Source organism: Pyrus communis, chromosome 1 (genome assembly GCF_041283825.1).
Source record: "Pyrus communis isolate YQ-2024b chromosome 1, ASM4128382v1, whole genome shotgun sequence".
Taxonomy (NCBI): Eukaryota; Viridiplantae; Streptophyta; class Magnoliopsida; order Rosales; family Rosaceae; genus Pyrus; species Pyrus communis.
In genome coordinates this window covers 6,669,382-6,681,763 of record NC_142565.1, presented here as the reverse complement: position 1 = coordinate 6,681,763, position 12,382 = coordinate 6,669,382, and the positions used below count along the sequence as shown (strand labels likewise).

Here is a 12,382-nt window from a genome sequence, read left to right as displayed (position 1 = left end):
CTACTTTTATTTATGGAAACGTCAGAACCGCCGTGTAGTCATCGTGAGCCACCAAAGATGAACAACTACCTAGAACTTGGAAGGACGCAAAACAAAATGGTGAGTGGGAAAAAACAAAGCGTTTGAAAACGTATTTATCTTTATGAACATTATAACCTCTCTCCGCAAAACCTGTATAGTTCCAAAAAAATACTAATAAGTAGGTATGAAAACCAATGCACAAGAGCAACGAAAACTGAAGTAACTGAAGTATGCCATGTCATGATAACTCAGCAATAATAAATGTAAGTCAGGTGTGAAACCAATATAAAATAGTATGCCAGTCGGAGTCACCTAATGTGACCTGTATGACTGGACTTGTGGCTCATCAATCAAGGCTAGCACACGAGTCAGAGTCACCTAATGTGACTTGTACGACAGGCTAGGTATACATATGTACGCTCAAGTGCTAGGATCACGTGAAGGCTGTGCGATAATTCGCGGGTCATCTATGAGTCGGAACCACCTATTGTGGTCTCTACGACAAGCTGGCACCGGACTTGGATCCAAGGTAAGCGTGCGGTGCGTGAGATGAACAATCACGTGAAGGCTGGCCTTAGCCCCGGGCGGGAGCACTAATACCGGGGTGCAACCATGATGAACTCTAAATAAATGTGTGCATACCAATGCAATACAACCCATTCAATCACATAATACTCACCTGAAGCTTACCTGAGTCTCCGCAGCATCACACAATACAATTCACAAGTGTAACAATGCCATATTTAAAATGTAACTTATTTACGACATGGCAAGTAAAGCATAATTTCATATAAAAACATTTCTGGAAACTATATATATATATATATATATATATATATATATATATATATATATATATATATATATATATATAGAGAGAGAGAGAGAGAAAATAAATGCCCACTCACTGATAAGTAGCAAGATCATAGCCCCCTAGCTTCGCTTGTCCACGCTCGTCCTCGGGGTACGTCTCACCTATATGCGATACAACTATTTTTACGTTAATTGATTAGCACATAAACAAAGCCTAGGATTAATTCCTCATACGTTGCTCAAATTGGGTGTTTGAATATACCAACGTGATCTACTCGACAACACGAACACCCCCATATTTTTAGAAAATTTTTTGGATGTTGGACACGCCCTTATGCGCAGGCACGTGCTTGGCAGATGGGACGGAAACCCTAACGGCGTTAGGAATATTCCATTAAATTCTAACGGTGTTACTTGATGCCATTAAAATATTCCGTCAACTTTGACAGAATATTCTTCTTCTTCTCCGATGGACCTCGCAGGTCTCCGCCGTCCACGGCCGTCTGGTTTGCCGGTTTCTGGAAAATTTTCAAAACTTAATATTTACTTCATTTCTCAACCAAAATCCATGAAATTTATATGGATTTGAAGGTCTTGGAGAGTAGAACACATTCGTACCTATTAGGAGTTCAAAATCCTATGAAAAGCAGTCGGAAAATTTCTTGGAAAATCCGGCCAATTCTGAAACTTTCTAAACTCGCCTATATCGATGTCTGCTTCACTCCAAAACCACTCCGAAATGTTAGAGAAGTTGCGTGGATACCTTTCCAAGCCTTAAAACCTCGAAACCACGCCAGGATCGCTTCAGAGCAACTTGGCTCCTCGTCAGAACTCATGAGTCGACGGTCAAAACTCACCAAAACTGAAACCTAAGGGTATGGCTAGGTTCGTGAATTTGTGAGGAGTGTGATGGTAGTCTTCATAGGTTCAATCCGTGTTGTTTTGGTGTGGTTTGTGCGTGTGGGGTGTCTTGGGTGCAGAAGGAAGAAGAAAGGAGAAGAGTCGAGAAGGAGAGAGAGTGTACGTGTATGTGTGTGTGTGTGTGTGATTGGCCAGAATCAGAAAATAATATTTTCTGATTGGGCTGCTGTGAGAGAGATAGAGTTCCAATTGGCCCAAAGAAAGATAAAAGTCTAAAATTTGATTGGTTTAGATGTAATAGGAGCTAATATAATTGGTTCGTGATTTATCCGTTTACGTATTCAATTAATCGTAACTTTTTCGTTACGAATCCGATTCGGCCCTAACTCGAGTCTACGCGCTCGTGATGTCGAGTACGATTTAATTATAACGGCGAGGAAATAATTTAAAACTACATATGTACATTCACGTCACTTAGCCAACGAGAGTAATATCGTCACTATACACACTAGGGGAGAAAAAAAAAAAAATATATATATATATATATAAAATAATTTGGGACGGATCGTCACCAAAATTGCTTTTAAAATAATTAAAAATACTTTTAAAAAAATATTTTTAAGTTTTAAAGACACTTTTTATTATTTTAAAAGTATTTCAAGTTAGAGAGAAGGAGTGGGATAACTTTTTCAATAGGGACAATCACTTGAATCATACAAATAATGCATAATGATTGATCCCACTTAGCATCCAAGAATTGGTCGGTCCTAATATAACCAGAAAAATTGAGGTAGTCATTTGTCGGCATACAAAAAATTATTTTGGAACGTTGTAGTTCATACATATGAATTCAATTTCTTTACATTAATTTATTCGTTTTCGAGATGAACTCGAAAGATAATATAAAATCTTCTGGAGTGCATGCATTTAGATTATTTTAATTTATCTTTTTTTGTATTTAGATTAATTTATTCGTGTTCGATGTGACCTCGAAGGATTTAAAAATCTACAACTTTGTCGAACATTTCAGTCCCTATACAATAGTCTTCATTTTTCTCCCAATTTGATGATTAGCATACAATTGTAAATTCAATGGTATACGTAACATATAGGATTGTTGAAGTTCACTTAGTGCTTTTACGCTTTTAAAAGTCTTTTCAGTCATTTAAAAAGCTTCTAAACGAGTATTGAGCAGAACAACATATCAATTACAACTTATTTAGTTGATTGCTGAAAGAGAATTCAATTATATTGTTAAAAATGATGTCCTATTTTAAATTAATTTAAATTACAAAAATAAAGATTTAAACTCGAGTACAAATAAGAGCGATTATTCGCTTAAGTTGTTGTTGATACTCTGCAAAGTTAGATAATCATCAAAGAGGACGGGCCCTACAAAATTTGCGTGTATAAAACACACTATTTGGAAATTGAAGCACGTGTTTATGCATACGACATAAACCAGTTTAGAGAAATGGCCGTTGTAGGACCGTCGCAGCCGACACAATTCTAGCTCCATGGACGCACCCCTACACTACGAAAACGACCGGCGTTTTGAATATTCAAACGTCGGTTCGTCCCCACTCCAAAAACTCGCCGGCCATTCAGCTCTCGCGTCACTAATACACTACACAACCATTAAGCGGGGCCCGCCACGTCCCATGGACGGCGATCCGAAATCTTCTCGTTCCTCTTTTTGCCGATTCGGCCGTTGATCAAATTTCATCTCCACCACAAACGTGCCGCCGTACCAGGACGAATGACACATCGCACTCGTGATCTGTAAAGCCACCGACATCTGGCATCGAGAAAAAAGCCTGTTCCATGATCGTAGCGCACTGGTCCTACATATTTACTAACCTCATTACCGCTAACCGGATATACCGGTTCCACTGCCTTTATTTTAGGTATTTATAGGGAAATCCCATGCAAGTAATTAAGCAGAACACTGAGGATTTCGAAGCTTTTGAGCAATTTAGAAAGAAAAGAGAACAGAAAGCTAGAAATTTACGAAAATGCCAATCAACAGAATTGCAGTTGGAACGCCGGGAGAGGCAAGCCATCCTGATGCAATTAGGGCTGCGTTGGCTGAGTTTTTTTCCATGCTTATTTTTGTCTTTGCTGGGGAAGGCTCTGGCATGGCTTTCAGTAAGACTCCAATCCAACAAGTTCCGTATTTTCAATGAAATTGCTCGTTTAATTGTTCCAGGCTCGGCCATGTTTGATATACATTGCTGGTTTATTCCTTAATAACGCATGCTTTTGAAGATTCAATCGTCATCGAAATTTACTAGCGTCTCTTCTTCTTTTTTGCATGTAATATGTGATAGAGAGTCGTCAACTTGATATACATTGTTCATTTACGATTCCACGTGTGGTTGTCTAATTCAGTGACCTAATGAGTTTAATCGATTTTGGCAGACAAGCTTACTGACAATGCGTCAACCACACCTTCGGGGCTCGTAGCTGCATCATTAGCCCATGCATTTGCACTTTTTGTGGCGGTCTCAGTGGGTGCAAATATTTCTGGTGGTCATGTAAACCCTGCTGTCACATTTGGTGCATTCATTGGTGGAAACATAACACTCTTGAGGGGCATTTTGTATTGGATTGCACAGTTGTTGGGATCAGTTGTCGCTTGCTTGCTGCTCAAGTTTGCCACCGGGGGATGGGTAAGTGTTAAAGAGCTTGTTGGCTTATACTTAATTGTTGATCTTACTGGATGTGCTAACAACAGTCGTCCACGCACGCATAGATAACTCTTAGTTGGTTGTGTAATCTGAGATTTACGTACATTAATGATTGCTAGTGAGCTACTGTCGCATTCCTTTTGATTATACACATACCCAACTTGATGTCTTTGTTAACGAATTACCCGGCTACCCGCAGGAAACAGCAGGATTCTCACTATCGTCTGGCGTATCGGTATGGAATGCTCTAGTGTTTGAGATTGTGATGACCTTCGGCTTGGTCTACACAGTGTATGCCACAGCAGTGGATCCAAAGAAGGGGAACGTAGGGATTGTAGCACCAATTGCAATTGGTTTAATTGTTGGTGCAAACATCTTGGCTGGTGGTGCGTTTGATGGTGCATCTATGAACCCAGCTGTGTCATTTGGGCCTGCTGTGGTCAGTTGGTCATGGACCCACCACTGGGTGTATTGGGCCGGCCCACTAATTGGTGCTGCCATTGCGGCTCTTGTCTATGACAACATCTTCATTGGTAATAGGACCCATGAACCCCTTCCCAACAATGACTTTTAGAAATTAGTCCATCCTTGATTAAGATTTGATGGGATGCAATTGTTCACCTGAAGGTCTCTTGGGGCATAAATCGAATTTCATGTCTTTTTTGTGGTGGGTGGGGGTGTTTAAATTGAATTTCATGTACTTTTTGTTGTAGGGATTGTTATTTTTAATTCTATGTTGTAAGAGGGAGTAGAGCTTGTTGGTTTATGATGTCAGATCGTTTTAGTGGAATTGCCTTGTTTGCTTCGTGATCTTGTTGTTCATGTTCATTTGCTAAACTTTCATATGCAGAGGGCTTCAAATTTCAAATATTTGTATGAACACACTTCTTGTTTTGCTAGACAATACCATTAATTATCCTACTAGACAAAGAAAGGAATTCAAACTTAACGTAAAAAGATGCACACATTGTCTTAGTCGACGGATTTGTATTGACAAACTGATCTAACCCAGATCTGTTATATGCACACGCTTTCAAATCGTTTGAGCAAGGCAATTTCATCATGTATACATAGAGTCGATCGATCACATAACCTTTTACTAGGGAGCAAAAAATTCAAACTTGAGAATTTGGTGTGTACGTAGACCCATGTTAGCATGTTGTATACTCATTTCTCACTCTTGATGCTGCTAATGATTATGGTAATTGGCTGCAACTCTATAATTTATGCTCTGCCAAAGTGATTTCATCCTCTTGATTAGTAAATCCCGCCAACTTAATCACTTTCAGATTAGCCAGTTTTGTTTGGCCTCTGACTTTCTTCTAGGATCGAGCTGTCCTTGACATGCAGTCGCCTTTAGGATCATCCTGCATTACATAGTCAAACACGGTATAAAACAAGGAAACAAAATCTATATATTTCAGTTGGATTTTATCTTCAAAGGAAACAAACAAAAAGGCATTGATAATTAATACATATTTTTTTATTTGACCACATACAAAAATATTAAAGAGGGCAAAAGAAAGAGTTTTGAGTGAAAGAAACCTCAAGTTAGAGAGAGTTGCTCCAAAGCTGGACATAATTTAATAAAGGACATCAGAGCATCGCTGTTGCATCTTTCTTCCCGATTATCAATCCACCGTAGCTCTTTCAGCTTGTAGAATATGAAGTTTGCTTGTAGTGACAAAAGGGATGGCCAGATCAATGTCTGCAAAAACATTTTCAAACTTTAAACATAGACGTGCATCACTATTGATAAAAAGAACATTTCGGTACTTTTTTTTTTATAATAATGTTACAAACACATTATCGATTACATATGATGCAGTCTGCTCGGACTAATAATTTATAATTATTGTGTGTTTGTACTAGCTTGAACGTTTGAATCTAAGACTAAAGAAATGCAAATACTACTAAAACACACCTGAAAAGTCCATTTGCTTAGTGTGAGAACTTGAGCATTTTTAATGGTTAACAACATAGGATCAAAGTCGGTACTTTTGAATCCGCTGTAGATGGGGCCTTGCCTGAAATCGAGCATGGCGTCTGCTAAGTTAAAATGATGTTCCGTCCAAATCTGAGGGAGAAAACCACGGTATCGAAAAGATCGAAGTTTTGTAGTTTTGAGGTGGAGAGACTTCAGATCCTGGCAGTCAAAGATGGTCAGGCTGAGTAGCCTTGGACTGGACTCGATATGCAAAGATTGTAACCCTTCACATTCAATGATCTTCAAGTTTTCGAGAAATTCGAAACTAGGAATCATAGAAGAAATTGCTTCATTGCCAAAAGAGCTGACTGACTTTAGGTAAAGAATTTTGACAAAGAAATTAGAGGGAGAAGGCTGGTGGGAAATTAGGGTTTGGACCCTTTGGTGATTCAGCTTCAAGTTCCAACCAAAATGCCTTGGAATTTCCTGATTCTCTGTGGAAAACTCCAGGTGGAGTTTATTGTTGGCTGCAACTGTAGCCAATAGGAGATCACTGCGTTTCCCAAAGTGCAGTTGCAGCTTCCTGGGATGCCCTAAGGGATCATGTTGGTCAAAGTGAGATAGAAACTCAGAAACTGCATCAGCAGCAGCAGCATTTGTAGTGACCCGCTGAACTAAAGTTGTATTCCAAAGGCCTCTCCACATACTTGAAATTAAACTGGTTTCTAATGCAGATTCTGAAGGGAGAAAAGAAATAATTTTGCAAATGATTTCATTTGGTAATTTTCCAAACAAATCATCTGCTATTGCCTTCACCATATCTCCAGCTGTTGAACTAAGTTTACTACAATACTAAATATGATGTACTAAAACAATGTACAAAAAAATATGACAAAAAGATCGCCTTATATATTGATGCCTTGAAGTATAGGTTCTTTTCTGGAGGCTTCACCATATTCTGTCCAATTGGTCGATGGGAAATTAATGTGCCTTCAAATTAGACCAGTTCAATGGTTTTGACTAGACTTATTTATCCGATAAAATCATACTAAGATTTGATTCATTGGGAAGGAAGAATTTAAAAATATATAAATCTGATTTTATTTATATTGGTTTAGAATGGAATTTTATGCACAAAAAGTTGAAATTATTTCAGAAGGGTCAATTTTATTGACAAAAAGTCTTTTGGTGGTAATGTGGGTACATGGGTTTTTCTCTTCATGTGATTTCCCGTTTTGAATTTTCTCGTTTGATATTTATATTGGGATTCTCATCTTCATGTGCTTTCTCGTTTTGAATTTTCTCGTTTGGCTTTCAATTTTGGTGAATGGTATTAGTACGCCACATGAGTTTTTCTCTTGCTCACAGGGTGTACGTTAGGGAGACCGTCTTTCTCTCCACTTCTTTTCTGTCTTGCAGAGGAAGCTCCCATCATAGGTTTAAATTTGCTTTATTCTACTAGACAGATTACTTCTATCTCAGTTTGTGGGATTGTTGCCCTCCCACTCATGTATTATACACTGATGACCTATTTATTTTCTGTCGTGACAAATGTTCGATCTCTTCCTTCTCTGCTGGATTTTCTTGACAAGTATGATCATGCTTATGTTCTTTTTATTTTGGGTCCACCTCTTTCCATCGTATGACTTTTGTCTCTAGACATCTTCGGTTTCGTTTGAGTGTTACTCCCTTCACTTGTCTTAGCTTCCGTTTCTCAAATTGATGTGAAATGATGAACTAAAAATCCAGATTTTGAATTTCACACCCAATTGGAGTATAAGATTTGCAGATTCTTTAGTGATATAGACAATATTGCCGGCGCAACTGACAGTTTGATTGAGGTTTTGAAGGAGTTCATCTATTTGTTTGAGGGTTTAGTAATACCCAATTGAGCAAAGAAACCTACGCCCGCAAGCATGCCATCAAAATAAGATAGCTATGTGTACACGTAACCGTTTGCATGCTCAGTATTAATTAACTATTTTTTTAGGTCAAATTGTATATATAGTTCCATTTGCAAGTGTCCCTCTACCAGTGATGAAGAGGAGTGTCGTTCTTGAGCTGGATTCGAACCCCATCCTCCCTAATCTAACATCTAATTTAGCATATATAGTTCCATTTGTTCTGTCCATGATCTCTCACTTAAGAGAGGTTTTTTAGGTAGTTTGTTTAAGATTTGAATTGAGGACAGTTTTTTTTTTTTGGTAATTAATTTGTTTAAGATCTCAATTGACATGTCCCAAACTGACACTAGTGGACATTTCGGGTCGGGATGTGTCAACATGCCCCAAGAAATGTTAAATTAATTAGTTAGTGATCCCCCTACATTGAAATCTGTTTCTTTTTGGAATTTCGGCAGTACAAAGGAGACTTTATTACTATTGAGAAACTAAAATTCGGAGAAGATATAAAACATGACCCGGTTACAACCGGAAAATACATAAGCATCCTCAATAATATTCCGGAAGCCCTGAATCAAAACTTGAAGCAAACTATATGACTTCGATTGCCAAAATTGAAATTACAACTGCTTGAAAGAGAGATTCGAAAAACGTCTAGAGAGCCTTAGTTTGAATGCGAATAATAAGAGTGAGATATTAACGACTATTCTTTACAATAATGTTTGACAGTTGAATAACCAAAAAAAGAGTTATATATATATATAAACCCCCACGAAACCTATGACCAAAATTTGTACTAAATTGGGTGAATAAAAAAAGAAGATGGCTTAGGCTGCAGCCTTGCTTGAAAATGCTGCGTTGGCTGCCGTGTGATGTTGATCTTAATAAACAATAACCAAAACCAAAAGAACATAGTACTGAAGTCATAAAAACTTTCCACATTTGTCAAAGATGCAAATAAGACCTGGTTTGGTACTGAGGTGATTTTGAAAAATACTGGTATAAAAAAAAGCTGGGAGCTGTTTTTGTATTTGGTAAACATTCAGCTTCAACTTTTTTTTCACAGTTTTGGGTGAAAAAAAGCAAAAAACAAGAAGCTGCAAAATCCAGCTTTGAAAAATCGGCTTTTTTTCACATCTGTTTTATATAAAAGTTTATCAAACACTACAATACTGTTTTTTTTTTTTTTTTAAAAAGCACTTTTACAAAAAAGTTTACCAAACACTTTGCTGCTTTATTTCACAGCCGCTTATTCTCACAACACAGCAGAATCATTTTTTTTCAAAGCACAGCAATATCAAACCAGCCCTAAGAGCAGTGATAATAATTGTACAATATTCTGGATCGTTTAATCGTAATCAAGGGAATTGGTTTGAAAAGGAATATAATTGAGGGGGAGTCAGAATTGAATTCCTATCGAAGCTATTTACCCAAATGTTCATGAATCAAAATGTTAAAGAAGATATCTCAGATTAGTATAGTAAATCTTGTAAATCTGTTGTTATCCTTTACTTACCTGATAAGGTTTGACTCCCTTGCTTTTAGGCATTAGTTTAGGATTAGGGTTGTATCTTTCCTATATATATTGTAACCCTAGCTTACGGTAATATAATGAAAACATTCTGCAATATCACGTTTCTTTAGATGGTATCAAGAGCAATCGATCTAAGAAAAACCTCGACAGATATTTAAACCCTAGCAACCATAGCCATGGATGATAAACCAGAACAGTCAACCTCCTCATGCATGACTTTGTATCAGAAGTGGGAACACCCTAACCATCCACTTTATCTTCATCACTCGGATCAGCCTGGCGCCATTCTTGTACCGCAGCCACTCATGGAAGACAACTATGGCACATGGGCGCAATCCATGACCATGGCCTTGATGGTTAAAAACAAGTTAGGGCTGGTTGATGGAACAATCACTAAGCCAACTGATGCGCAGGTTGAAGAATTACAGCAATGGAACCGGTGCAATAATCTGGTGAAAACATGGTTACTCGGCTCCATGTCAAAAGAAATCTCAGGCAGTGTCATACACTGCAAGGACGCGCGGCAGATGTGGCTTGACCTGCAAGAAAGGTTTTCTCATGTGAACATCGTTCAACTGTTTCACATAGAAAACAAAATCCATAATTGTGTGCAAAGCAACATGACGGTGAGTTCTTACTTCACAAAACTCAAGAGTCTTTGGGATGAACGTGATACCTTATGTTCAATCCCGACATGCCATTGTGAAGCAAGGAACGAGATAACATCATATGTTGAGACTCAGAAAACAATGAAATTCCTTATGGGCCTGCGTGACTCATATGCTACGGTTCGTAGCAACACCCTCTTGCTGGATCCATTGCCAACTGTTAACAAAGCCTATGCACTTGTTCTTCGACATGAGAAGCAAGTTGAAGTATCAAACGGAAAGGGCAGCACCGTGCAGCCTGAAGCTGCTGTGTTTGCAGTGAGGGGCGCTGGTCGAGAACCCGAGACAGAAGATGGTAGTCAGCGATGCGCCAAATGCAACAGGAACAATCATAGCACCAAGAATTGTCGTGCACATCTCAAGTGCACATTTTGTGGTTGGAAAGGACACACTCTTGACTCTTGCCGCAAAAGAAAAGCAGCGGCTGAGACTGAACAAAATCGGCCTTTCAAGGGCAACCAAGTCACGGCTCGTGACAAGAAGGACGCATTGCCCAATTTTCCTTTCTCTCCAGATGACTGCAAGCAGATTCTTCAGCTTCTGAACAAAAGCAAATCCTCCTTTGCTAATCAAGTGGGTAACTCTTCGAATCATGAAGAACTCTCAGGTAAAGCATTTTCTTTCATGCGTAATGGAAAGCAAGTTATTTGGATTTTGGACAATGGTGCCACCGACCACATCGTATGCAGTCCTGAGTTTCTCACATCCTCAAAACGTGTTACAAATCATAGTGTTGAATTACCAAATGGTTCCCTTGCTACTGTAACCCATGTCGGCCAAGTGGTTTTCTCTCCCAACTTTATCCTTGACAATGTTTTATGTGTACCATTGTTTAGAATAAATCTCATATCTATTAGCAAGTTAGCTTACGATTCCCTTTACATCACCATTTTTCTCAAACAATCTTGTGTCATACAGGACCTACGTTCGGGGAAGATGATTGGGACGGGAATTGAACGGGAGGGACTCTACCATCTCGACCCACCAAGGAAGGGATCCTGCAACACCACCACCACCATGAACTCTCCTTTTTGGCACCAACGCCTTGGGCACCCATCACCTAAAGTGTCATCGTTACTTCCCTTTGTGCACAATAAGTCGTGTGATTCCAATACATGTTTAATTTGCCCATTGGCTAAACACACCAGATTGTCTTTTCCCTTGAGTTCTATCTCTACTCGTTCATGTTTTGAATTAATACATATTGACATTTGGGGGGGTTATCAAGTTCCTTCCCTCTCCGGTGCCAAATATTTTCTTACCATTGTTGATGATTACACACGGTGCACCTGGGTTTATTTGATGAAACAAAAATCTGACACACAAGATATTCTTGTTCAATTTATACACATGGTTGAGAATCAATTCAATACAACAGTTAAGGTGATTAGAAGTGATAACGGTCCCGAGTTCAAACTTGTCACCTTTTACCAACTCAAAGGGATCCTGCACCAAACCAGTTGTGTCAACACACCACAACAAAATGGTGTTGCTGAACGCAAACATCGACACCTGTTAAATGTTGCTCGAGCCCTCCTTTTTCAAGCCAACCTTCCTAAACATTTTTGGGGGGATGCTATTCTCACTTCGACCTATCTTATAAATCGTACACCCACACCACTTCTCCAAGGGCAAACACCATACCACAAGTTGTTTCACAAGGCACCACATTACATGCATTTACGTGTCTTTGGATGCTTATGTTTTGCATCCACCCATGCACAAAAACCCTCTAAATTTGATCCTCGTGCACGACGGTGTATTTTTGTTGGGTACCCTTATGGTCAGAAGGGTTACCGCTTGTTTGATCTTACACTTAACAAGGTTTTTGTGTCACGGGATGTCCTCTTTTTCGAAGACCATTTTCCCTACACATTATCCCATCTTTTCGCTGCTTCCACTACCACTCCTCCTCCACTTCCCATAGAACCCTACTCGCCATCATTTGATCCAGTTCCTATAATACC

General features: G+C 38.9%; 3 protein-coding genes across 3 annotated transcripts; 2 read left to right on the top strand and 1 right to left on the bottom strand.

Annotated features, from left to right (window-relative positions):
* Window positions 1–3,622: 3,622 nt before the first annotated feature.
* Window positions 3,623–5,195, top strand: LOC137721433 (aquaporin TIP1-2). Its single transcript, XM_068460528.2, has 3 exons — window positions 3,623–3,843; window positions 4,117–4,367; window positions 4,585–5,195. The coding sequence occupies exons 1-3, from the start codon at window positions 3,711–3,713 to the stop codon at window positions 4,957–4,959; spliced, it is 759 nt and encodes a 252-aa protein (XP_068316629.2). The 5' UTR covers window positions 3,623–3,710; the 3' UTR covers window positions 4,960–5,195.
* Window positions 5,196–5,357: 162 nt separating this feature from the next.
* Window positions 5,358–7,203, bottom strand: LOC137719417 (F-box protein At2g39490). Its single transcript, XM_068458458.2, has 3 exons — window positions 6,310–7,203; window positions 5,931–6,093; window positions 5,358–5,752 (listed from the first exon to the last, which is right to left on the bottom strand). The coding sequence occupies exons 1-2, from the start codon at window positions 7,129–7,131 to the stop codon at window positions 5,932–5,934; spliced, it is 984 nt and encodes a 327-aa protein (XP_068314559.2). The 5' UTR covers window positions 7,132–7,203; the 3' UTR covers window positions 5,358–5,752; window position 5,931.
* A 2,720-nt stretch (window positions 7,204–9,923) lies between these two features.
* LOC137710142 (uncharacterized) lies at window positions 9,924–11,371 on the top strand. Its single transcript, XM_068449092.2, has 2 exons — window positions 9,924–11,022; window positions 11,334–11,371. Exons 1-2 carry the CDS (start codon window positions 9,924–9,926, stop codon window positions 11,369–11,371), a joined length of 1,137 nt encoding a protein of 378 aa, XP_068305193.2.
* Window positions 11,372–12,382: the final 1,011 nt, after the last annotated feature.